This window comes from Natator depressus, chromosome 9, assembly GCF_965152275.1.
Source record: "Natator depressus isolate rNatDep1 chromosome 9, rNatDep2.hap1, whole genome shotgun sequence".
Classification (NCBI taxonomy): domain Eukaryota; kingdom Metazoa; phylum Chordata; order Testudines; family Cheloniidae; genus Natator; species Natator depressus.
This window is the reverse complement of record NC_134242.1, coordinates 7,253,758-7,278,877: the sequence shown is the minus strand read 5'-3', so window position 1 is coordinate 7,278,877 and position 25,120 is coordinate 7,253,758. Positions and strand designations below refer to the sequence as shown.

At 61.7% G+C, this 25,120-nt stretch overlaps 1 protein-coding gene across 1 annotated transcript; it reads right to left on the bottom strand.

The window, feature by feature from the left end:
* Nucleotides 1-5,031: 5,031 nt before the first annotated feature.
* Nucleotides 5,032-20,905, bottom strand: CHRNG (cholinergic receptor nicotinic gamma subunit). The gene is made up of 12 exons (XM_074962886.1): nucleotides 20,872-20,905; nucleotides 16,879-17,024; nucleotides 15,918-15,962; nucleotides 15,062-15,171; nucleotides 14,300-14,455; nucleotides 12,891-12,988; nucleotides 9,600-9,803; nucleotides 8,999-9,113; nucleotides 8,066-8,180; nucleotides 7,013-7,220; nucleotides 6,066-6,199; nucleotides 5,032-5,739 (listed from the first exon to the last, which is right to left on the bottom strand). The coding sequence occupies exons 1-12, from the start codon at nucleotides 20,903-20,905 to the stop codon at nucleotides 5,575-5,577; spliced, it is 1,530 nt and encodes a 509-aa protein (XP_074818987.1). The 3' UTR covers nucleotides 5,032-5,574.
* Between the last annotated feature and the right edge of the window lie 4,215 nt (nucleotides 20,906-25,120).

Here is a 25,120-nt window from a genome sequence, read left to right as displayed (position 1 = left end):
CCCTCCTTGTGGAAGCTCAGGGACCTGGCCGACCTCAGTGTGGTACGGAGAGGTTGCCAGGAGAGGTTCCTGTGGGAGAAGGGGTTCCTGTACCGAGAATGGGCTCCCCCAAGGGAAGTGGAGTCATGTGGGATCAGGAGGCAGCTGGTGGTCCCCCAGAAGTATCGCCGCAAGCTCCTGTACCTGGCCCATGACATCCCCCTCTCAGGGCACCAGGGAATCCGGGGCACCCGGCAGAGGTTGCTACAGAACTTTTACTGGCCCGGGGTCTTTACCACGGTCCGGCAGTATTGCCGATCCTGTGACCCCTGTCAGAGGGTGGGGAAGGCCCGGGACAAGGGGAAAGCAGCTTTGAGACCTTTGCCCATCATAGAGGAACCTTTCCAGAAGGTGTCCATGGACATAATGGGACCTCTGAGCAAGACGACCAGGTCGGGGAAGAAATACATTCTGGTGGTGGTAGATTTTGCCACCCGCTACCCCGAGGCAGTGCCCTTAGCTTCCATTGAAGCAGACACCGTGGCGGATGCGCTCCTGACCATTTTCAGCCGAGTGGGGTTCCCCAAGGAAGTCTTGACAGACCAAGGGTCCAACTTCATGTCGGCCCTGCTCCGGTGCTTGTGGGAGAAATGTGGGGTCCGGCACAACTGGGCCTCAGCTTATCACCCCCAGTCCAATGGGCTGGTGGAGAGGTTCAACGGGACGCTACAGATGATGCTGAAAACCTTTATGAACCAGCACCCGCAGGACTGGGACAAGTACTTACCTCACCTGCTGTTCGCGTACAGGGAGGTACCCCAGGAGTCTACCGGATTTTCACCTTTCGAACTGTTATATGGAAGGAGGGTGAGAGGCCCCCTGGACCTGATGAGAGATGAATGGGAGGGGAAGGCCACTCCCAATGGAGAGTCAGTGGTGGAGTATGTCCTGATCTTCCGAGAGAGACTGGCTGAACTCATGGGCCTGGCCAGGGAGAATCTGGCCAGAGCCCAGAGGAAGCAGAAGGTCTGGTATGACCGCACGGCGCGGGCCCGTGCCTACGCCACCGGGGATCAGGTGATGGTTCTCATCCCCGTGAGAAAGAACAAACTACAGGCCGCCTGGGAGGCCCTTTCAAGGTTGTCAAGCAGCTAAATGAGGTAAACTATGTGGTGGAGCTGTCTAACCGGGCACACCACCACCGGGTGTACCATGTGAATATGATGAAGCCATATTATGCCAGGGGGAATGTGGTGTTGGCCGTGTGTGGACATTGGGAGGAGCAGGGAGATGACCCTTTAGTAGATCTATTCCCTGGGACCAGAGCTGGTTCCCCCCTGGAAACAGTTCCCCTCTCGGATCAGCTAACCCCTGCCCAGCAAGCTGAGGTCGGGGGGTGCTGCATCCCTACCGACAGCTGTTTTCCAACCAGCCTGGACGCACTAATCTGACTGTCCACCGGGTGCAGACAGGGTCGCACCTGCCGATAAGATGCTCCCCCTTCCGAGTCACAGGGAAAACTGCTCAGGGCCTGGAAAGAGAGGTCCGGGACATGCTGGCTTTGGGGGTGATCCAGCCATCTGCCAGCCCTTGGGCCTCGCCGGTGGTGCTGGTCCCCAAAAAGGACGGGTTGGTCCGGTTCTGTGTGGACTATCGGAAGCTCAATGCCATCATTGTATCTGATGCCTACCCCATGCCCAGGCCTGACGAGCTCCTAGACAAGCTCGGAGGAGCTCGATACCTTACCACCATGGACCTTACAAAGGGCTACTGGCAAGTGCCGCTGGATGCAGATGCCCGGCTGAAATCGGCCTTTATCACCCCTCTGGGGCGCTATGAGTTCCTGACCCTGCCTTTCGGCCTCAAGGGAGCGCCGGCCACCTTCCAGCGCCGGGTGGACCAGCTACTGAGGGGGATGGAGAGTTTTGCCGTGGCGTATATTGATGACATCTGTGTCTTTAGCCAGACCTGGGAGGACCATGTGTCCCAGGTTAGACAAGTGCTGGACCGACTCCAGGGGGCTGGGCTGACCATAAAAGCTGAGAAGTGCAAGGTGGGGATGGCGGAAGTATCTTACCTGGGCCATCGGGTGGGGAGCAGCTGCCTAAAGCCGGAACCAGCTAAGGTGGAGGTGATCAGAGACTGGCCTGCTCCCCACACCAAAAAGCAGGTCTAAGCCTTTACTGAGTTGGCAGGAAACTATCAAAGGTTTGTGCCCCGCTTTAGCGCCATAGCCACCCCCATCACTGAGCTATGCAAGAAGGGGAAGCCAGAGAAGGTGGTCTGGACCGAGCAGTGCCAGGAGACTTTCCGGGCACTGAAGGAGGCTCTGGTCAGTGGCCCAGTTCTGGCAAACCCAGACTTTGACAAGCTCTTTGTGGTGTTCACCGACGCCTCAGACACGGGACTGGGGGTGGTGTTAATGCAGGAGGATGAAAAGGGGGAGAGACACCCCATCGTGTACCTGAGCAAGAAGTTGCTACCCCGGGAACAACACTATGCGGCCATCGAGAAGGAGTGCCTGGCCATGGTGTGGGCCCTCAAGAAACTAGAGCCCTATCTCTTTGAGCGACACTTCACAGTGTACACTGACCACTCTCCCCTGACCTGGCTGCACCAGGTGAAAGGAGCCAACGCCAAGCTCCTGAGGTGGAGCCTGCTTCTGCAGGATTACGACATGGACGTGGTCCACGTGAAGGGAAGTGCCAACATGATAGTGGACGCGTTGTCCCGGAGAGGGGGCCCTGAACTTCCCCAGGTCACTGGTCAGAGTGACCCCGCTCAGTTCAGTCTCGAAGGAGGGAGAGATGTGATGCAGCAGGGAGGGGGGAGTGTTGACCTGGGAATGTGGCAGGGGAGTTTCAATGGGAGACCTGAGAGCCTGTAACCTGAGCCAGGAGGGGGAGGGGGAGGTAACACCTCTGCCCAGGAATGTGAACAGAGGCTGCAGGAGAGAGCCTGCTTGTGGGGGGGTTAGTTTCAGGTTTGGTGCTGGGTGGAGGAAAGCAGGGAACCCCAGGGCTGGGGTCTGAGCTCCCTGCTTCCCCAGAAGGACTTGACTGAGGGGTCCTGGTTGTACCCACAACCTCTGTTTGAGACTGTGTTCCTGTTGTCCAATAAACCTTCTGTTTTACTGGCTGGCTGAGAGTCTCAGTGAATCCCAAGAAGAGGGGTGCAGGGCCTGGACTCCCCCACACTCCATGACAGCCCCCAGTATCCAATGGGGCATTTTGAATCCTCAGCCCGGATCCTGGCAGTGCTGGGCTCCTCCTGCCCCATGGGACTCCCTGCTACCCTCTGAGATGCGGCCCAGGAAAGGGGCAACGTCCTCTGGCACGGGCTGGCCAGCCACATTGTTAGCCCCCATCCCCACCCCGACCCAGGCCAGCCCCAGCTGAGCTCCAGGGGAGTGCTGCCTTAGTAAACAGGACAAGGCACTGGGAGGTTTCCTCCCACCCTGGTGCAAGCAGCCAGCTGACCCTGCCCTGTCTCTGTAGGGCCAGCTCAGCTCAGGCACCCCATAGCCCCCGCCATGGTAGCAGCTTCCAGCTGCTAGTGCCTGGGGCAATCCAAAGCAGTCGGCTCTGGAGCCCACCTCTGGAACCCCCTCCCCAGTGGCTGTGGCTCCTGCACATGGCAGCGCCCTCTGTGGCAAAGCAACCCGTGCCTTTCCCCCCCACGAACCCCGTGTCCGACTCTGGCTCGTTCACAGCCGGGACGGGAGGTTGAGCAAACAGCTGTTCCGCTTGCATGGCGCTTTCCTCTCCTCCGCCGCTTTGGGGCCATCTCCCGCTGGGGCTCTTTGGGTGGCTGCTCCTGGCCCCGTGGGGGGAGGACGGAGGAGGGCAGCAGGGATTAGGGCTTTGCTCCAGGATCGAAGCCGGAGGAGGAAGCGGATCAGGGCGGTGAAAAGGCTTCACCAGAATCTCTGCTCTGAAAATCAGGTCTGCCAGATTTGAGGCCCCTTTCTGCCCCAGCCCCTTGTGCCTGGGTGTGGCATGACAGAAGGCCCTATGGGGATCTTATGGACCTTCTGGGGCCTCCCACCCATTGCCCTTACACTGCCTGCCCCCCAGCCAGCTGGGGATTGCGGCTAAGGTCTGAGGAACGAGCCAGAGCCCCTCTCGGTTCCTGAGATCTGCAAGGGGCCCGATCTGAACCCATCGCCTCTCCTGCGGCAGCGTTCCCCTGCCTGGCCATGCTGCTCAGCCGGGTGGCCCCCGCCAGAGACCAAATGCAGAGTGTGAGAGGCGCGGTCAGAGCTGCAGAGGCCAAGGCGTCTTGGCCAGCGCGCGCTGAGTGTCCCGGAGCCGGCTGGGAACTGCCTGGAGCAGCGACTGGTGAGGGGGGAGTTTGGAAACGGTCGTGGGAGACCCATCTGGCTGAATCCAAAGGGGAGCCAGTGCTCCCCGCGCAGCCGTTACTGGGCACGAATGGCCACGGTGGCCTCCTTCCCTGGCCAGTTGGCCGAGCGGGCGCGTGTGCCCACAGATCTGCAGCGTGCTCCGGGACTGACTCCAGGGCTCTCCCCAGGCAGCTCAAAGCACAACCCCTCCCCACCCCCACCCCGCGTCTGGGCCAGGCAAAGAGCGGGTTAGTGGCCAATCAAGAGGGAAGGGGCTGGCCAGAGCTGCCCTGCAAAGTAGGAATTAATCCAGCTGAGCATGTGCCAAACCACTCATGCCCCCTGGAATGCCGGAGCTCCACCAGCCAGGCTGGCGCCGCAGGGATCGCAGTGTGGCCGGCGAGCAGGTGCTCTGGGGCTGAGCTGCTCACCCTAAAGAACAGGAACCCCACAGCCTGGGCGAGTGTACCCAGAGCCGTGGCTGGCGTCACTGGCACTCAGCAGCCTGGGAGCAGCAGCGGGCAGCCTCCCCCACCCCATCTCCCTCTGCCCGGCTGCTTCTGGGAAGCCGGGGCCAGCTGGGCCAACGGAGAAGGACCCATCTCCCCTCCCCACCTGCTGCCCGCCCCCAGCGCCCGCCTGGCCTTTCCCTGCTGCCAGCAAAGAAGTCCAGCAGCCATTTGGAAACGCGGTAGTGTTTACTCCCATGCCTGGCTTACATGAAACACACGCGGCCGCCCGAGATCTCCCGCCAAACTCACGCGAACCTGCCCCGCTCCCCTCGCTGGGCCATCGCCACGTAGCTACCCACGGGGGCAGACAGGCTCCTTGTCCCCTGGGGTGCCAGAGCTGCCAGCTGCAGTGTTTGGGGGGGCCCAGATTCAGCCAGCGCCCTTCAGCTCACTTGCCCTTTCCATGTAAACGAGGCAAGCAAGAGGGCTGCAGCTGGGTGCAGCGCGGGCGTGGCGGGCTCTGGACTCTCCAGTTCGGCTGCCATCTCTCCCAGCGGTCCGCGTCGTCTCCATCTGCGGCTCCCACGAGCAGCCCCAGCTGAAAGGTCCAGTGGGCGGGTGCAGCCGCAGGCTCCACTCTGCAGCAGCTCTGTGAGCCCCGCCTGGGACCCCATGCCTTGGTGCCTGGAGCCCAGGGGCCCCCCGCCGCCGTGCAGGGAGGGCTCAGCCTCCCGTGGCAGAGCCATGGGGTGAGGCCCTCGTGCAGACGTCCTGGGCTCGCCCACCCCAAGCGGGGCGCTACGGCAGGTAGCGCTTGGGGTCCCCGGGAAAGGGCACTGCTGGCGGCTGGTTGAAATGGGCCATCAGGAAGATGCTGACCGTCCCCAGGACGAAGAGCGAGGCCATGACCAAGAAGCAGACGCGGTCGATGACTCTCCCCACCAGGATCCACTCCTCGTTCTCCTGCGGGGAGGAGAGACAGATGCTCACGGCCAAACCTGCTGCAGGCTCCCGCTGTCGCTGGGCCCGTGTGCCCTGGGACCTTTGGGCTTCGGACCACGGGCAGCCACCGCTGAACTCAATCAAAACTTCGCTCGCTTCCCCTGCGGCTAAACACGGCCCCTTCTCTCCTTCCTGCCCCATTTCCCTTTCCAGCTTGGTCGCTGATCTGCTTCTCCATACGCGAGTCCTTGCAAATTGGGCCCCTCTGTCCCCACTGCTCTGGGTCCCCCTCTGACCTGAGCCCCCCTTCCCCGCCCCGGTTAAGGCTCTGCAGGGGCAGCACTCACGTTGTCGAAGTCATTCTGCTCCTGCAGCGTCTTGGCAATGTGGTTGCAGGCGTCCACACAGGCCCGGATCTCGGGACCAGCCTGCACCAAGCTGTGACAGAGATCCTGGGAGCACCCGTTTTCCAGGCCTTTCCCTAGAGACAAGGAGGGGAGGGGATAGCACGAGACAGCTGGCTGCCTTGAAGGCCAGCGCGGCCCCGGAAAGCCTCCACCAACCATCTCTGTTACCCTCGGGCATCTCAAAGGCACCTGGCCCTTTGCAAAGCACCGGCCGGCCAGGCCCCAGCCCAGCGGAGCAGGCCGAACGGCACACAGCGAATTCACAGCTAGCTTCGTGCACCGAAGCCTGGTGCTTTCGTGGCTGCTCCGAAGCGTTTCACGCAGTTTAGCACCGGGGACGCCGCGTTTGGCTCTCCCTGCTGGAAAGGCCACGGCCAGCTGGCGCTGCTGGTGGTTCTCCCGTTTTCCAACACGGCTGGGCATCCAGTCAGGGACCCGGAGCAGCACCACGTGAGTCGGGTGCCCAGTCGCACCCCTCGCGGGAGGGAAGAGTTGAAGCCTGAATTTTGTTGGCGTCGCTGATTCTCCCAGACGAGATGGCCCACGCAGGGGGTGAGCTGGTGCCGCTTGCCTCGCCCTGCTTGCTGCCCGCTGGCGGGCACAGGGATGGGTTTGCATCGGGACCCGATGCCGGAGCAATGGGAGCTATTCACTCTCCTCTCCTCCGCAGTCTGGCTCCTGGCACTTGGCATCCATGGTGACACCCTCACCTCAGTACCATTTCCCTGTCAGCACCCCCACCACCACCTCATTCCAGCCCTGGGGGGCTGCTCTTACAGGGTGGATTTGCTGCCGGCAAAAGGCCCAGGGGGTCACTGTCTGGGGGGTGGGGGCCTCAGGCTGCTCCGCCATGAGGTTCTCCCCAGCTCCGCGGAGCCGTCACTCACCGATCTTTTCCAGGACGGCCTTCATCAGCCCGGCCCTCTCCTTCTGCTTCTCAAAGATCAGCTCGGTCCGGGCCTTCCACAGCATGTACTCGTCAGCCTTCACCATCAGCCCCAGGGAGCTGCGGCGCCGGGCCATCAGCGGGCGGGGGGCCATGTCGCTGGGGCGCATGTGCATCCGCAGGAAGTGGGGCAGCTGCCGCAGGCAGATCTGGGGACAGAGCAAGGAGCCGGTGCTGTCACGCTCGGGGCAGGCCGGGGGAGTCTGCGCCGTCACGCTTGGGGGGGATCTGGCACCATCACGCTCGGGGGGGAGGGGGCCAGGGGAGCCAGCACCGTCATGCTCAGGGGGAGGGGGCCAGAGGAGCCACTGATGTCATGCTGGGGGCGGGGGGGGGGACCGGAAGAGCTAGCTCCATCACGCTTGGCACAGGGGAGGCCCTGTCTGTTGGGGGGCTCATGGAGCCTGAGTCTGGCCCCGGGGCCGTTCCATCGGGCGCAGTGCACTTTCCCCTGACTGACGCCGGTGGGAGCGGAAGCAGCGTGGGCTCCATCTCCCTCACCTCTGCCGAGTGGGAGCTGCCAGGGGGGCGCCAATGCCCAGCGGTTCCTTGGCAGCTGGGGACCCGATTCCATCCCCGCGGCCCTGCCCCCTGTGTCCTCATTTGGGCCTGGGCACAGCGGTGTGGAGATGCAGTCAGATCCGGGCGGTGAGCCCGCGGCTGTGGCTAGGCCAGGGTAACGAGACACCGGGGCCAGGCCCTGCGCCCCCGTGGAGGAGAGTGCCCCACGCGCCATGGGTCGGACGATCGTTCCAAGTCTTTGGGGCTCTCGATCCCGGGAAATGGTTTGGCGGCTCAGTGCACTTGCCTTTGCTCTCTGACCTTCCCCCTCAACCCCCGTTTTCCTGAGGCACCGACCCCAGCCCCGCAGCACAGGCTGTGTCTGCTCCCCGGAGCTGGCGGCTCTGGGAGGAGCCGGAGGCCGATCACGCGGGCGTTAAGCGGGTCTCTGCCCAGCCCGGGTGGGAGTGCGCGCCGGCCCCGCCCAGCCTACCTGCCGCACTTTCTGCGACATGGAGTGCGTATTGGGGGTCCTCAGCGAGATGTTCAGCACAATGACGGCATTCGCCACGATCACCACTGTCACCACCAGGAGAAAGGTCAGGTACCTGGAGGAGAGAAGGGGCTGCCGTCGCTGGTCGCCAGGCCGCCCCCCCCCCACTTCACTAGCCACGGGGCATCTGCCGGCTCTTGGTGAGGCCCTAGCAGCAGGCACAGGGCAAAGCCGAAGGCCGGCTGGGATCCGGGAACGGGAAGCGCCTGGATCTCTCGCTCCACAGCCCGTATGTTCATAGAAGACAAAGGGAGCCCAGACCAGAACTTCCCAATGTCCATCTAATCCGCCTAGCAGCAGACATCTCCTCCGACAATGCCCCTGGCTGTGCAAGACTGCTGCATGGGAGGATCTCCCTCCGAACTCCCAGCTGTGGGCTCACTTTCTGTTCAAAATGTGAAGGAGGATGGTGCTTCTAGCTCCATCCTAGCCCCCGGAGCACACTCTTGAGTTGGGCCATGCTGTTTGCCTCGGCACCCTCCTGCAGCGGTGAGTTCTGCAGATGAACCCTGGGCTGTGCAGCAAGGCATGTCCTGTGGGCCACTAGGAAGTTCTGTTAATTCATGCCCTGGTTCTTGCATTGCGGGGCAGGGGAACAAGGAGCGGCATGGCCACACATCCAAGGCCTCTGCTGATGCTCGCTTTGAGTTATCAGTCCCCCATCCCCACCTACGACGGCTCTCATTCTCTGGCCCTGCCCATGTCCATTGTGTCCCTTGGAGCAGGGCCTTGAAGGACCCCACTTGTTCTGCCCTCCCAGGCTGAGGTGAATAGTCTCAGCTGGGATTGGGGGGTGAGGAGCCCAGCGGCTTTGGGAGCTTGCCTGGGGCCCTGCCAGATACGGGCTGGCAGGCCCCGGAGAGCATCACTTACTTGCCAATGAGAGGCATAGCATCGGAGGTCTCGGGCACCTTCTGTGCGATCAGGAAGAGGAAGACGGTCTGGGCCAGGAGGACGTTTATGGAGACCGTGCACTTCTGGCCGCCCGCTGCCGGGATGCAGAAAGCAAGAGATTAGCCTGCATCTGCACCGAGCTCCCCAAGCACCGGCACCCTCTGGGAAGGGCTTTGCTCTTCTCCTGCACACCGGAGCCCGCAAAGAGCCTGCCTTCCTAGTGGTTAGAGCAGAGGGCTGGGAACCAGGTGTGGGAAAGAATTCTCTGCCGTTCCATCCTGATGTGTGCGAGCGAGCCATGGGCTCCCAGAGACACGGGGGAGCCGAGGGGCCAGAAGTGGGACATAACTGGGCAGGGGCAGGGGACAGTTTTGCCCATTTCAGTTCAGATAACCAGGGCGTGAGGGTGAGCCCCCGGTGGCCCGTCTCACCCGCGTGGGCATCGGACTGGGTCTGTCCCCATCAACTGCTGCTGCCCCCTTCCCACTCCGGGAGGCATGCATTGTCCACGGGCCAATGCCAGTGGCTCGAGCCATGTCGGTGGCTGGTGGCAGTGAACTCGGGTGGGCCAGGGCTCTACCTTTGGCAGGCAGGAAATACACCAGCACAGCCACGGAGGAGATGAGCACGCAGGGCACGATGATGTTGATGACGTAGAAGAGCGGTTTCCTCTGGATGATGAGGTAGAAGACGACCTGCTGGTAACCCAAGTCGTCCGGGGTGAAGCGCTCGGCGTTCACGATCTTCTTGGCCGGCCGGTGCTTGATTGCCCACTCCCCATTCTCTGCAGGGAAGATAATACCGCGTACCTATGGAAACCACGCAGGCCCAGCCTCCTGGGGGTCCAACTTTGGGCCCCGACTCCCCTTTGGGAGCAGCATGTGCCACCCCTGGGGGAACAGGAGTTCATCCAGTGATGCCCGGAACTGCCTCTTGCCCACATTACAGCAGTGTGGGGGGGCACTGCTCTTATCTGGGGTCTTCGGGGGCAGGAGGATAGATCGGAAGAGGAATCCTGCTTGCTGGCATGGTCTGAGCCTGGGCACTGAGCTGCCAGTTCTCCCCAGATGTTTGCAGGCGTCTTTGGAAACAGCAAGGTCGGGCGGGCCGAGGTCTGTGCTGCGAGCCAGTTCCTGTCTCTGCATGCTGCCCAGGCCCGACAGCGTGAATGACAGGACCAGCTGAGCAACTATTGACATTTCTGTCTGTGCCCGGGGAGCCCATTCACCCTGCCCCTGCTGCCGCCATGTCTCTAGGGGGACAGAGGGGGCCTGAGACAATGCCCCCTGGATACGGGGGAAGAGAAATCCTTTGCTGGGGGCTTCCCATGGGGGCAGCTAAAGATCCAGGGAAAGGGGCTGGGAGAAGATTTACAGCGGTGCCTGGGAGCCCTGCAATGTTCTCTGTCACGGCAGGACATACGCAGCCACCAGCTTAACGCACCCCATTTTGCAGGGGCTGGCTCCCAGGGGCCCGATCCCGCTTGGGGGCTAAGCATCGCCAGCTCCCATGGTGCAGGGGGTTTGAATGGAGGCTCCGTCGCTCTCCCACGTGACTCCCAGCTGCCAGAGGAAGCCGCGCGTGACACCTTACTAAGCCTTGTTGTTTTCCTGTCTCCTACGACAGATTTTATTTTTTTACCAATCTAGATATCTGGCTCGGCCCGGTAATGAAAGAATAAATCTCGCTGCCCAAAAAAGCATTTTGCTCCTTCAGGATGCAATTAAAAGGTGATGGGAAACATCCCTGTCTGCCCGCGAAAGCTCCATTCCCCACATCAATCCGCTCCCGGTACCGGTTTGCGATTTGCAGGCAGAGGGACCGAGAACAGGGGTTAGAAAAACTCTCTCCGAGTGTGATTATTGACTTAAATACCTGTGTGATGGTGGCAGCTGCTAATAACCCTCTGTGCGGGGGATACCTGTGGCACGATGCTGAGCGTGCACGGGCCAGCAACTCCTGTTCCAAATCCTGGCTACAAAACCTGACCCGGACACCTGCTCCAGCCAAGAGGGAAGGACCCAGGACAGTGCAACCAGCCCTGGGAATTCCCAGTGCTCAGGGCTCTGCTCTCCGTGACGTGGTGGTGGTGCCCACAACCTGAACAACTTTCCTGAGTGCGTCCTTCCCCCTCTCGGGGCTAGCCACCGTGACGGGAGACGGGCCTTTATCCCGACTGCACACAGGCTGCATTACCCGACCAGGAGTCAAGGGGCAAAGTCCTGCGCTCGGAAGTTAAGAAAAGAGAGCCTGGGAGCCACCTGTGCACCCTCCCGGCCTCGTTCATGACACACGTGCCAACCTCTGTACCGAGTGAGGCCGGAGGCCAGCAGACAACGGCCTCCCCACCTCTGGTTCGGCTCCAGAGCAGGCCCATCCCGGGCACGGAATGAGGCCGGGCCCCTGTGGGAAACAGGACGTGCCCAGGGAATTAACAGCCATCTTCAGGCAGACCCGCGAGAAGGCTGAATTCAGGTTGCCCAGGAGCCCTTCGTTCTGGCCTTTCCTAAGCTTTGAGTGCGGATAGGGATCAGGGCAGTCTGGGAGCAGGGGGTGGTTGGATGGGGTGGAGGTTTGGAGGTGGCGGTCAGGGTACGGGGAACGAGGGAGTTGGATAGGGCGTGGGGTCCCGGGGGGCCTGTCAGGGGATGGGAGTGCGGATAGGAGTCAGGGCAGTCTGGGAGCAGGGGGTGGTTGGATGGGGTGGAGGTTCGGAGGTGGCGGTCAGGGTACGGGGAACAGGGGGGTTGGATAGGACATGGGGTCCCAGGGGGCCTGTCAGGGGGTGGGAGTGCGGATAGGAGTCAGGGCAGTCCAGGGACAGGGAGTGGGGGGAGGGGTTGGATAGGGCGTGGGGTCCCGGGGGGCCTGTCAGGGGGTGGGAGTGTGGATAGGAGTCAGGGGACAGGGAGCGGGGGGGGGTGTTGGATAGGGGGTGGGGTCCCGGGGGGGTGGTTAGGGGCAAGGGGTTCTGGGAGGAGGCGGTTAGGGGACAAGGAGCAGGGGGGGTTGGATGGGTCAGAGGTTCTGAGGGGGGCGGGAAGTGGGAGGGGGCGGACAGCGGGCCGGGGCCAGGCCATTTGGGGGGCACAGCCTTCCCTCCCTGGCCCTCCATACAGTTTTGCAACCCCAGTGCGGCCCTCGGGCCAAAAAGTCTGCCCACCGCCATGCTCGTCTCTACTGAGCTGGGGGCAGCCGTAATTTTTCAGGGGCTCGTACCGTCGCCAGGTTTGGGAGCATTTTCACCAGGGTGGCAAAAGGTGCATCCCTGCCCCAACACCTCCCCCGCCCCGCGCCGTGTTTCCACGCTTTGGAGCAGGGATTCGGGGCACTACAGCTGTTCAAGGGAAAGGTCCCTGGAATTTGGGCAAAACGAGTTCTTTTTCCCCGGCCTCGTTCTTGGACCCGGCTGAACCGCTTCAGCTGATACTTTCCCAACCAGCTGAGCCCGAGGCGGACGCCTGGCGTGGAGAATTTCAGCCGAACGGTTAAAGTTTGGCAAAGACTTTAAGCAACTGAAAACGAGATCTCCTATACGGGAAGGGTCAGGAAACCTTCACAACAGGCCGTGCTACCAGTCCCGCCTAACCGTCAGTTAAACGCCAGTTATTTACAAATGTCTCCATCCCACACTGGGTGGGCTGGAGGGACCGGTTGGGTGGCTGTGTGCTTTGCTACATTTCTGGGCCGGGCTGAGCCACCTGCCAGCCGCTGGGCTCCTCCTGACTAGTAATGGCACCACCCTTTCTGGCACTGGCATTTCCTCCTGTTGCCAACAGTTGGAAGATTTCCGCAGCCACAACTGGTAGGCTGGCCCCATGGGGCCAGGGAAACCCCCCCCGGGAAACAGATAGAGGAAGCAGGTCGTTACCTGTGAAAGCTTCGGGGTCGATGACGATCCACTCAATGGTCTGCCCATCTTCCACCGTCAGCAGCAGGTTAATTTCATTGGCGCTGTAGGTCTGGGACCTATGTGGCAGGGATCGGGGGGGAGGACAGTGTGGCTGAGACTGGCTGTCTAAAGGACATGCTCATACAAACAGAAATGCCGAGATCCAACCCGCCAGCGGGTGCTTCAGCCGCTCCTGGGATCGGCGCCACACCCAGACTTGTGTTGGGCCGCGGAATTGGCTTTCCCTTCCTTTTGAAGCGAGGCAGCGTCTGGGCTGCCTGGCCTATGGCTCCGGCACCTCCCCAGCTTGGGGTCAAGCCCAGCTCTGACTCAGACCCATCCCACGTAGCAGCACTGCAGCCACCAGCCTTGCCTGGATCTGGCCAGCTGGTAGGCGTGTGGGCACAGACAGGGGAAGAGTTTTCATGTAGGCCCCAATCCTGCAATCGAACCCGGCCGGCTGCTCGCTTGCCCTGATGCGGCACCTCCCCGAGTCTGACTTCAGAGTCGGGACGTGGGGTGCTCACTTTCCAGGCTGGGGACTCCGTCTGTCTCTGCATTACGGGGCGTTAGGCACATCACTGGGGCCAGGTCCCGTCTTGATAACCAGGAGCTGACTTTTATCGTCCAAGGCCTTTCAGCGACGCTCGGGGTGAGCTCCCGTCCTGCTATCGATCGGCACTGGCCGATGCTGGGGGAAGGGACCCCTGCGTCACTAACTTGGATGCACTCAGAATTTAGTAACCGCTTCAAAAATCAGATCCGGTCACACGTAGCCACGGACTGATCGGAGAGGAACAACAGTCAGACGAGCCGCCGGGGCCCTGGTCCTGCACGCTGTTCCATGCAGGTGACCCCCAGCAAGAACAACACCCACCTGGGTCCATCGGATCGAGGCCCATACAATGGGAGAATTTGTGGGAAGGGGGAGGAAGTGTTGATCACACACATTTCACTCTCCCAGGGCTAGCTCGGTCTGTCTTGGGAGGGGACGGAAATGTCTGATAAAGCAGGGCACCACGCTGCTACACGCAGGGCCGTCTTGGGCTCAGGGCAATGGGCTAGAACAGGGGTCCCTGGGTTTCTTTGGTTTGCATGCCTTCGTTGGCTAGCTCGGCAACCTACAGGGCTCATGCCATGGTAACCGACCTGGCGGCTGCCGCGGAGCTGAGCACAACCTGCCTCTGGCTAAGGCGGAGGGAGGTGCAGAGGGTCACAGCTGTGCATGATCTCATGGGCCCTTAGCTGGTGATCTGGGCAAGCTGCCACCTGAGAGAGGGCGTGAGAACCGCCTGCCCGGCAGGAGAGCTGCGTGCGCGCCCCAGGCTCTGCCCCCTGCCCTCCCATCTGGGGGGCAGCCCAGCCCCTTCCCGGGCAGCCGCACTCACTGAAACACCATGGAGCAGTTCTGCCAGTCGAAGGGGAAGTAGGTGACGAAGATGGCACAGGAGGTGCGGTAGATGGCGGGCGGCATCCACAGGAGGCAGCCTTTGGAATCCAGCAGCGTGTTGCAGTACAGGGTGATCTCAAACACCCCGTCGATGCTGGGGGAAGGAGAGGGGCAGGTCAGGCCAGCCAGGCGCTCCCTCCCTCCCTGCCAGAGCTCATGCTGTGGGCTGGAACTGTCCCAGGGCCACAGAGCAAGGCAGCCCCAGCAAGGCAGAGGCGATCCCAAAATGCCCCCGGACACCCAGCCAGTGCCCGACTATGGGCTCCAGACCCCCAAGAGCGCCCTACCAGGAGCGGGACAGGATGGGGGCAAGGGCGTGCCACCACTGCCCTCTGCTGGATGGAATCGGAACTGCTGATGGCTGGGATCATGCTGCTGCCTATTGGCTGCTGCTCACAGGAGATAAAAGCCTACTACTGCTGCCTCTAGTAGAGATCTTCCCTTTAGCCCACCTGGTAGGACCCTGTGCTGGTGGAGCAGAGCATGTGGGGTTCTGTCTGTTCTGTCTGCTGGATGCGTGAGAGTTAGCTGCTGACCATGACGTCTCTGGGTGGGTAGCCACAGACACGGCCCCTGCAGGGAATGGAGCCTCACAAGGAGTGCCCGGGCAGAGGGACAGCTGGACAAGGTCAGTTTCTATTGCTGGGGTCCTCACCCGGCTTCCCACTGCCCCCCTGCCCTGGGCCCTGCAGCTGCTCACTTGTTCTCCAGGACGATGTCCGGCAGCCACACCTCGGTGGAGGGCACCCTCAGTATCTGGATGTTGTCGTATTCGTCAGGATCCCACTGCAGCCGATAATCGCACCACTTCTGGAATGGAGGGGAAGGGGCCGAGCAAAGCAGGGTCAGTCACTTGTCATAGAATGAGCATCTCTGGCCACCCCGTGACCCCCCAATACCACACTGCCCGGGGGCGTGGTCTGCAGGGAAATGGCATGCTCTGGCCACAGGCTGGGACCTGCTAGGGTTTCTCTACAGGGCCAGCTCCACCGTTTTTGCCACCCCAAGCAGGACGTCTGAAGACAGAAGCTGCCGCTGAATTGCCACCGCGGCAGCCTGCAGAGTAAAGCTGCCGCCCATTTGCCGGTGCCACAGAAAGACGAGACGCCGCCCTGACGGCACACAGACGGCTGCCCCTTTCCCAGTGCCGCCCCAAGCTCCTGCTTGGAACGCTGGTGCCTGGAGCCGGCCCTGTTTCTCCGTGACTTGTTCTGGGAGCCGTGGCGTGGAGTGACCCCTCTGGCCTGTGCTCTGTGGCAGGGGTCTCTGCCCAAGCCGCTGATCTCAGCGCCAAAGTGGGGTCTGGCTATGGAACGAGCCCTGAACAATCCTCTCCCTCCCGGCTGCCATTTGTGAGGCTTTGGCCCCAGCCACATCTGCCTTCAGGCCAGGAGGGGGCTGCGACCTGCCCTAGCCCTTGGGCTGCAGGTGCATCGGGGCACTGGGGCGTTGGAGGGCTGCTGGAGCTTATCATGGGGAGCGGGAGGCATTAGCTGATCTCTGCCTGCTGCATGCTGCCCGGCCCGAGTGGCTGGCGGCACCCCTGGTCATCTTACCATCTCAATCCAGATGTTGGTGGTGAGGGTCTCTTCCCGCTCGTTCTGGAACCCAGAAAGGAGAGAGGGATTTTGGGATTGCCGCCCCACCGCCCTGCCCTCTCCTGCCACTGCAACAGATTCCCGCTGGCGGCTGGGCGGCCCTGCTGCACGGTGCATGCCAGCTACTGGGCACTCAGGCAACGCCCGCCTCATGGGGCTCCGGTGCTAGGAGCCCTGAGGAATTACCTCCCAGGGTGCAGCAGGGTGTGGGGCATCCCAGGGGTGTCCTGAGCAGGGCAGCGTCCCATGATCCCAGGGGAAGCCAGCAGCAGCCACAGAGCCACTGAGGTACAGCCAGGCCATGCCCTCACTGCAACTCTGTTGCTGCCAGGAACCCTGCCTCTAATGCATTCACTGCCCCGGGCCCCTATCCAGCACCGCCCCAGCTCAATCACCACCCCATGCCCACCTCCCCAATCTCCCTCTTCCTTCCCCTACTCCCCCCAGCACAGTGATTCTCCTCAGGGACCGTTACCAAGGGCGGCTCGGACAGAGTGTCCTGCAGCCAGTTCCATGGGCATCTGCCCTGGCATGGACTCCCCGTTCTGACGGCAGGGGTAGTGTGAGGGACGCCCAGGCAGGACTGGCTGTCCCTGGTCAGCGCTGGGGGCTGGGTGCCTTTGGGAGGAGAGGTGGCAGGGACCCACCGAGCAGGTGGGACAGGCTGGCGCCCGGCTTGGCATGTTCCTGGCATCGGTGCCCCTGCCTCTGTCATTCCCTGTCCTGGACAATGCACTCAGGTCTCTGTCCCCCATGCTAGCCTAACGGGGGAGCAGCCATCCCTGCCCCCGCCCCCACCCCTGGGGCAAGCAGCCCCCTCCGAGCTTGGGAGCAGGAGCTGGGAGCAATCTGAGCTGCTCAGGGCCCAGCTCTGCAGGTGGGGGCTGGCAAGGAACAGGGCCGGGGGCGCTCTGCTTACCAGGGAGATGAGGTTGGTGAGGGTCAGCTTCAGCGTGACGTTAATGATGTCGCCCTCCCGCTGGGCCGGGCGCAGGTTGCGGTTGTAGTTAGTCATCAGGTCATTGAGCAGCTTCTCCTCCTGGTTCCGGCACAGCACGGCTGAAAGCAGGGCACAGCCAGGCCCTGAGGGAAGCAGGCACCACGCCACCCCCACCCAGTGGCCGTGCCAGCCCCACAGAGGGGAGGCCGAGCGGTTCCCTCGAGCACTGGTCACGAGCGGCCCATCCAGATGGCGCCAAGTGCCTGCCCTGGCAACCTGAGGGCACAGGGCGGGCCCAGCATGGGCAGCAGCAAGGTAAGCTCCCCCTACACCGCTCCGCCAGTCTACCCCAGCCTTGCCCCTTTGAGAGGGCGCTCGGCGTCTGTGGCCGCTCCGGTGAGACCCAAAGTGGGCAGCTGTATTGTCAGTGCCCACGGAGCGCGCAGGGCTGCCTGGCTTTGTGCTGTGCGCCGGGACCCGTCAAACGGGATTCACACGGGGGCACCACATGGGAGCTGCTTGCAGCCTCCGCTCACCCGCACGGGGTTTGAACTGACGACAGGCAACAGTGCAACAAGCTTCTGGAGTGGGGGATGGGACTAGCCACACAGGATAAAAGCCTACTCTTGCTGCGTAGTAATGGAGTGACTTCTTGAACACAAGAGGCCGAGCTCTGTGCTTCAGAGCCAAAGGGCCCGGGTTCAGACCCTGCCAATGACCTCCAGGGGGCTGCCCACGGCTCGGGGGCTGGACGCCCTGAGGGGGTAGTGAGTAATAACAATAACCCATTTCTCTCTGGAGTGAGGGCCGCAGGCGTCCCGCTCTCCAACCTTCGTGAGCCGGCCCCGACTCTGGGACCCCAGAAGGAGTAAATGTGGCTTGAACTCTACAGACAACGTGTGTTGAACCCAGCTTAACTGTGGCCTAACAATGGGGTCCTGCAGCCTGTCAGCACTGGCCCCGGGATCAATCCCCATCCGCTGCCCGGATCGTTAGCTCATGAGCTGGGGCTTTACAAATGCCCGGCATTATTAAATTATTAATGGCCAGACCGGCCAAGCGCCTCCGAATGAAATGCCTCTGGAGAGAAGCGTAACGGGCTAACGAATTACCTTCGTTAGCAAACCTGCTGCTGCTGCTTCCTGGAAAGCGTTGGGGCCAGAGGACAGAGGGGGACTCAGAGAGCAGGTTGGGGTTTAGCGCTGGCAACTGGCCAGCCCCACTGTGTGTGTATGTGTGTGTCCCACACTCGTGGGGAGGGGGTCTGCGCCTGCCCTGCCCACGTGTGTGCACGTGTCTCTGGCTTCTCTGGGCTCAAAGCCCTGCTAACAGGCCTAAGCAGCAGCTGGCTCCACTGTTGCAATGGTGCCTGCCAAGAATTGTTTTGTGGCCTCTGTCGGTCACGCTCCCAAAGCGGAAGAAGCCCAGTTCAGTCCCCCCTTCGTCCCCAGCATGAAACGGACGAGGGTGGGTGCCCCAGGACCGGCAGCGTGAAACGGACGAGGGTGGGTGCCCCACGACCGGCAGCGTGAAACGGACGAGGGGGGGTGCCCCACGACCGGCAGCATGAAACGGACGAGGGGGGGTGCCCCAAGCGGGTGGAGCGGTAGGAAACAGTCGCAGCGTAACATCCCAGCGCGCTGAGCAGGGTTCTGGTGGGCGTGTCATGCTCCAGGACCCCCCGCAGCTGTTCAGGGCTGGGAGTGGGTACAGGGAGCTGGGGCTGCAGGGGCTGGGGTAAGGGGTGCTGATGCTCAGAGCTGAACCCCCTGGCAGGCAGGGCATGGAAGGGGCTGCTCACCGGGCAGAGATACTGATATTGGGAGCCCCAGTCAGAAGCAGGACCCTGCTGCGCTAGGTGCTGTATGCACACATAGTAGCTAGGCCAGCCTGCCGGGGGCTGTGCAGAATGGCATGCTGCCCTGCGCCAGCCAGCAGGACAAGGGGGCTGCTGCTGTGCCCCAAGCCCTGAAGAGAGAGGTGGAGTGTGATCATAGCAAGAGAGGAGGCTGCTCCCCGGCCCCCACCCCCAGCCGCAGGATGGAGTGGGGTGGGGGTGGTCTTCTGAGCTTCCCTGATTGCCTGCTGCTGAACCCAAAACAGAGCCCTCTGAGCTCACAGCCTAGGTTTAGCCATCACCTCCCCAGCACCGTACCTGGCTGCCCCTCGCCCCGTCCCCTGTCCGCAGGCCGGGCATGGCTTACCGGTGAGGGAGCCGAGGGTCGCGAGCAGAGCCAGGCAGCGCATGGTGGTGGCAACCTCCCTTCCAGCACGGTGGCGGCTGTGTGCTCGGCAAGCTCTGGAGGTTTATTTTGGGCCGTGGTCAGCCCCCCTGCGCCCCTCCTCTTCCCGAGCGCACCGTGCCTGAAGTCCAGCTGTCCGGCCAGCATAGTCAGCTGTTCCCCAGCGGATCGCCAAGTGCCTCTGAAACGACAATGGGGGAGGGAGCGACTCACCCTGACAGCCACCTACCGGGGACATGCAGACCCCCCCTCTCCGTGCTGAGTTGGCAATATTTGTATGAGCCAAATGTGCCTCAGTTTCCCTGTGTGCTCTGTACTGCTGTGCCCTGATGCAGTGTTTGACTCCCGTAGCTGCCTGGTTGGAGGCCAGACCCCTTAGACTGGCTGAACAGACCGGAGGAGGCAGAAGAGACAAAGGGAGCCCCATGGCCCGGGACATTACGGCCAGCGTAGCCTGGGCGCGTGAACACTGCACGGCTGGAGCCAGAGCCAGGGCAGCCAGGTGTGAACAGACTGTTCTCAGTGTCTTAGCTGGGAAGAGAGGGCCAGAGAGAAGCAGAGAATCAGGGCCCGCCGGAGCCCACTGGGATCCTCTGTCTCCCACTTGCCTTTCCCGTGCTGAGCTGCCGACTGCCGGAGCCCGGATGCCAGCTGACTCAGAAGGGCTGCCCAGTGTCGCTGCAAATACTCCCTGACATGCTGCTCCCTGTAGGGGTACAGAGCCTTGAAACCGGCCTGCACCTCAGTCGGACCCGCTGGTCAGAGCTCACAGCAGGGAACAGATGCTGCTGGAGCCTGAAGGCCCAAGTCCAGAGGTGTGGAGGCCGTGTGGAAAAAAGCAGCCCCTTGGGCACTAAAGGGGATCTCCCGGGAGCCTGCATGTGCCTGGGGCTTAGCACAGACCCTGTGAATCCATGACACTCCCCCAGCCTGCAGCTGGGCCCCACACAGGATCAGGACCCAGGCCAGGGCTTGGGGATGGCCATGGTTCCACAGGGCCGGGATACGTCTGAGGAGGGACCGGAGAGTCCATCAGGACCAGAGAGTCCAGGCAGTCCCCTGGGAGCCTGCCAGCCCAGAGCTTCTGGTTTGGTGGCTAGAGCTGGGGACTGGGACGCCGGAGACCTGGGTTTTCTTTCCAGCTCTGCCATGGAGCTGTCGTGGGAGCTTGGGTGAATCCCTTCCCCTCCCTGGGCCTCAGTTTCTCCAGCTCTGAACTGAGGATGATCTTTTCCTCCTCCTCACCTTTAATGCCTGTTAAGTGCTTTGAGAGCCCCTAAGTGAAGGCACCAGAGGAAGGCAGTGTTGTCTCAATGGGGATACATGACCCGCTTAGCCCACAACTCGGGCTTACCCAGTCTCTGCATAGCTTTGTCCCTGACTGGTGTCCCCTCCCTGGCTGGGTGTGACACACGGACACCGGCCCCCACCTTTCACTGGGGAGAGGGGTCTCACACGCGCATGGTGTCATGGATCGATAGGGACTCGGCTATGCCCTGGCCTCTACGTGCCAGCTCCCCCCCGGCCCCCGGGGCCACACGGCTCCACCTGGCCTCCATGACTCCAACTTCTGACCCTTTGGGCTCCAGCGATCCCTGTTCCTCACCGAGGTCAGACTCCCGAATGAGGAGCAATGCAGGGACACAGGGCAGCCCTTCCAACATGAGGGGCCCCGTGACGTTCTGCCAGCCCTCGTTCCCGTTCACGCTCAGTGTGTGACAGTACCAAGCGCATAGGGAAACTGAGGCACGCATCTGGTTCATAAAGATATTACCGGAATGCCCACCTTTATCACCCCCCGCATCTGGGGTATGGAACAGGAAAATCACACCAGGGCCTCCCACCCCCCCGCTGGGGGCATGCTAGCCACACAAAGGTTTCTGATTCCAATGCCCAGGACCCGAGGCCCCATGTCCAGCATGCTGGAGACACACTGGCAGAGTGTAATGGGGGCAGAGTGTGGGCCTGGGTAATGCCCATGGCACTCCCCCTGCCTGGGCAGTGGGCAGTGGGGGACACTGGTTTCATGAGTGTCTCTAAGGGCAGCTGACGCTGCTGAGTGGCCCCCCCGGGTGGGTCTGCCCAGCTTCCAAGCTGCCTGTGTTACGGTGGGCTCCCATCCCCCACAGGCCAAACACTGCCCTCGCTCTCCTGCTGCCCACGGAGAAGGTTGGCGCAGCCCAGGCCAGGGAAGGATTCGGCCCTGCAGATGGCTCTGCATTGACAGCTCAGTCGCTGCTGATGCACCAGCCCAGTCCGGGGAAATGGATCGGGCCCTGCAGGTGACGTGAGGTCCGATCCCAGTTTCCCACCGCTCAGGGCACTCGACACCGCCTGGAGCTTTCGCTGTGTGTTTGATCCAGGAGCTCCGGGGTTAACTAGCTCTGGTCTGCACAAAGGCTGGGATGCAGCCCAGCCCAGCTGCTTGGAGAGGCTTGCACCAGGTGAGAGATTGCAACTGATGTTCTAGCCGGCACCTGTGTATCGGGCTGGGGAGAGGCTTCCTCACGCCCCTAGCAGTACAGGACCATGTCAGCCTGGAACAGGGCTAGGGAGAGACTTCTCTTCAGGGCTGGGAGTGCTGGGGGCTGGGCTGGCGTCTGAGGGATGAGCACCAGCCCCAGCTGTCCTGGGGGAGGGGAGGGGTGACCAGCCTGTCTGGGGGTCACATACCAGGCTTGCCTGAGCCCTCAGTGTGGGCGACGCGAGCAGCATCAGCTGTCCTGAGAAATGGGATTCCTGGCATATCCCATCTGACGCCCCCCTCCCCCGGCCTGCCTCCCCTGCACTGCCCCCCCTTCACCTGCTGCTGCCTCACCCCCCCCCAGCCTCGCTCCCGCACACTGCCCCCCCCCCACCTGCTTCCACCTGACCCACTGGCCTTGTTCCCCTTCCCGCCAGGGAGCCTGAGTTAATAACACCCATAGGCAGGCCCCAGCCTGGCTCAGGGGGCTCCCTGGCATTCCCCATTGCAGGCCCTAGTGCCCCGTATCTGCCCCACGCCAGTGGGCAAGTGAGGTCAGGGCTGGGCCTGACGCCAGGCTCTAGGGGGCTGAGGGGCTTCCGCCAGCCAGGCCCAGGCTTGGTAGCAGGGCCTTGGAGAGAGGGCACCGATCCTGCCGGTTTAGTGCTGGGGCCCCCCAGGGGGGTCTCTGCTCAGGGGTCCCATCCAGCCCTGGCTCCTTGGGAGGATGGTGCAGGGGTGATGGGAGGCTGGGCTTAGCAGGGCGCTGCCTGGCTCGGGAAGGAGGGGCATCCATCATTCTCCCTACCCCAAGACGGCTGGGTGGCCGCAGCGTGGAATGAGTTTGTGGGTCTCAGCCCCGTGACTGCTGGGCGAGTGGCAATCAACGCTAACTGCCCCCCACCTGGGCAGTGTCAGCGGGGAGACCATGGACTGAATGGGCCCCAGAGGGCGGGGCAGGTTGGCAGGGGCTGCTGTGGGAAGCTGGCCCTGCTCCCTGGAGAGATCTCAGGCTCCATCATTGTCTGCATGGCACCTTCCACCCGCACCATCTCCTCACAGGACAGCTCAGGGCAGCCATGCCCAGCACACTCCTGCCCCGTGGGGGTCACTGCTGTGATAACAAGACACCCCCTCCCCCCCGTGGACTCCCCTTGTCCCTGGGTTGCTAAGTGCAGCGAAGGGAGGCCGGGTGAGCACCAAGGTCTGGTGTGCCCTGGGGAAAGGCGCCAATGGTGGTGGTGGGGGGGACCGTTCCCCCCTGGAGCAGGGTGGGGCTACTGGGAACACACGGCATCCGCCCCCGTGAGGCCAACCCCCTGGCTGGAACAGCAACTCCCCATGCGGAACCGAGGGCCTTGCTGCCAAAGGTGCTGGGTTTGATCCCTGCCTAGGATCCAATGTCTATGTAGGTGCCATGGTGCCCCACATGGGTACCTGCAGACCCAGCTCTGGGTCAACCCTGGGTGGGCTGCTGCATTCAGCTCTGGGTGCTCCCCAGCAGCCAGAGGCCAGAGACAAACGAGACAAACGAGCAGGGGCTGATCTGCAAAGAAGGGCTCAAGTGCCCAGAGTCAAGGTCAGCTGGGACAGGCTGAGTGCCCAGGTGGAGGGCATGGGAACACTGCATGGAACGGAAGGGTACAAAGCCTGAGAGGGGGCTGTGACGTTATTGACATGAACTGGGACCGTATAGATCATTGTTGCAACCAAGGTCCTGTGGTGGCACCAAATCTTGTATAAAGGGAGTCAAATAAGGTATCTAAGACAAGGTTATGGTTTGCTGGTTATGATTATGCTGTCTGTATGCAGGTATCATTTTTGTATTTAAAGTTTTAAAGTATTGGCTCTATACTGTCTGTAGTTCAAACTTGTGCTATGCTTCTGGGGGACACCCCAGACAAGTTGGTGTCAGCTCTGCCTAGCCTGCTGGATGGCCATTAAGGACCATCAGCTACACAATTGACCCATTGCGAGAAGGCAGACACGCCTTGGGACTAAGCAAGGTGTGCAGGGACCTGCCTAGGGACAGAGCTCTGAGGTTTTTCCGGGCCATGTGCTGGATAGCTTGTCTTTGGGACAAAGAAAGCAGAGACCACATGGCAAGAGACTATAAAAACCTGCTGCAGCTCCTCCATCTTGTCTTCAATCCTGCTTCTGACCTCTGGAGGGACTTGGCTACATTGAAGCTCTGAACAAAGGACTGAATGACCCATCCCAGCTGGGGATGTTCTCCAGAGACTTGATTTGAGCCTGCAGCTTATTCCATCACTGCTACAAGCCTGAACCAAGAACTTGGCCATCACTGTATGTCATTGATTCCAGTTAACCCATTCTCGCTCTCATCTCTAGCTTTTTCCTTTTATGAATAAACCTTTAGATTTTAGATTCTGAAGGATTGGCAACAGCGTGGTTTGTGGGTAAGATCTGATTTGTATATTGACCTGGGTCTGGGGCTTGGTCCTTTGGGATCGAGGGAACCTTTTTTCTTTTACTGGGGTATCGGTTTTCATAACTATTCATCCCCATAACGAGTGGCACTGGTGGAGATACTGGGAAACTGGAGTGTCTAAGGGAATTGCTTGTGTGACTTGTGGTTAGCCAGTGGGGTGAGACTAAAGTCCTCTCTGTCTGGCTGGTTTGGTTTGCCTTAGAGGTGGAAAAACCCCAGCCGTGGGCTGTAACTGCCCTGCTTTAAGCAATTTGTCCTGAATTGGCACTCTCCGTTGTGTCCCACCAAAGCCAGCATCATTACAGAGGCAGAGTTGCCCTGACCGGGGGATGGATCCAACCAGCTGGGAATCGTCCCCAGGGCAGGGCTGGGAGCGTTGTCACACCCCGACTGGGAATTGTCCCCCGGAAGGGCCGGGGCTCCCTCACATCTGAGGGAAGGGCTGGTAGCCCTGGGGCTTGGAACTGCCAATAATCAAACATGTCCCAGAGACTGACCCTGCCCATGATGAGCTAACCCTGTGGCCTGTAGCACTTGCTGGCTGGTCACATGGCACCAGCTTCGCCTTCTTCCCATCTACTTCCCAGCTGCTCAGAATCCACTAATTTCCCTATGTGCCTTTCCCAGTGAGGTTACACAGGTGTTATCCACCGCCCAGTGGGAGGGGAAATGGGGATACAGGGCCTAGCGCGAGGTGCTGGCCAGTGGGAGTGGAGGAGAGGGGAGATGGGGCAACAGGACCTAGCATGGGGTGCTGGCCAGGGGGAGGGGAGGAGAGATGGGGAGACAGGGCCTAGCGTGGGGTGCTGGCTAGTGGGAGGGGAGGCTGGCCGGGGTGGGGGCCAGTGGGAGGGGAGACTGGTCTGGGCTTGGGATGGCGACTCCCCGCCATGCACTCCCTGCAGCCGCTGGCTGAGAACTGTGGAGTTTATTCAAGCACCAGGAATGAGACAAGAGCAGCCAAGGTCACCGACACGCCAAAGCCCCGGGGAGGGGCCTGGCACCCCGCGGGCAGAGGGCGGGGCGGCGGTGCAGCCCAGCAGGGGCAGGTAGCCGTGGCCC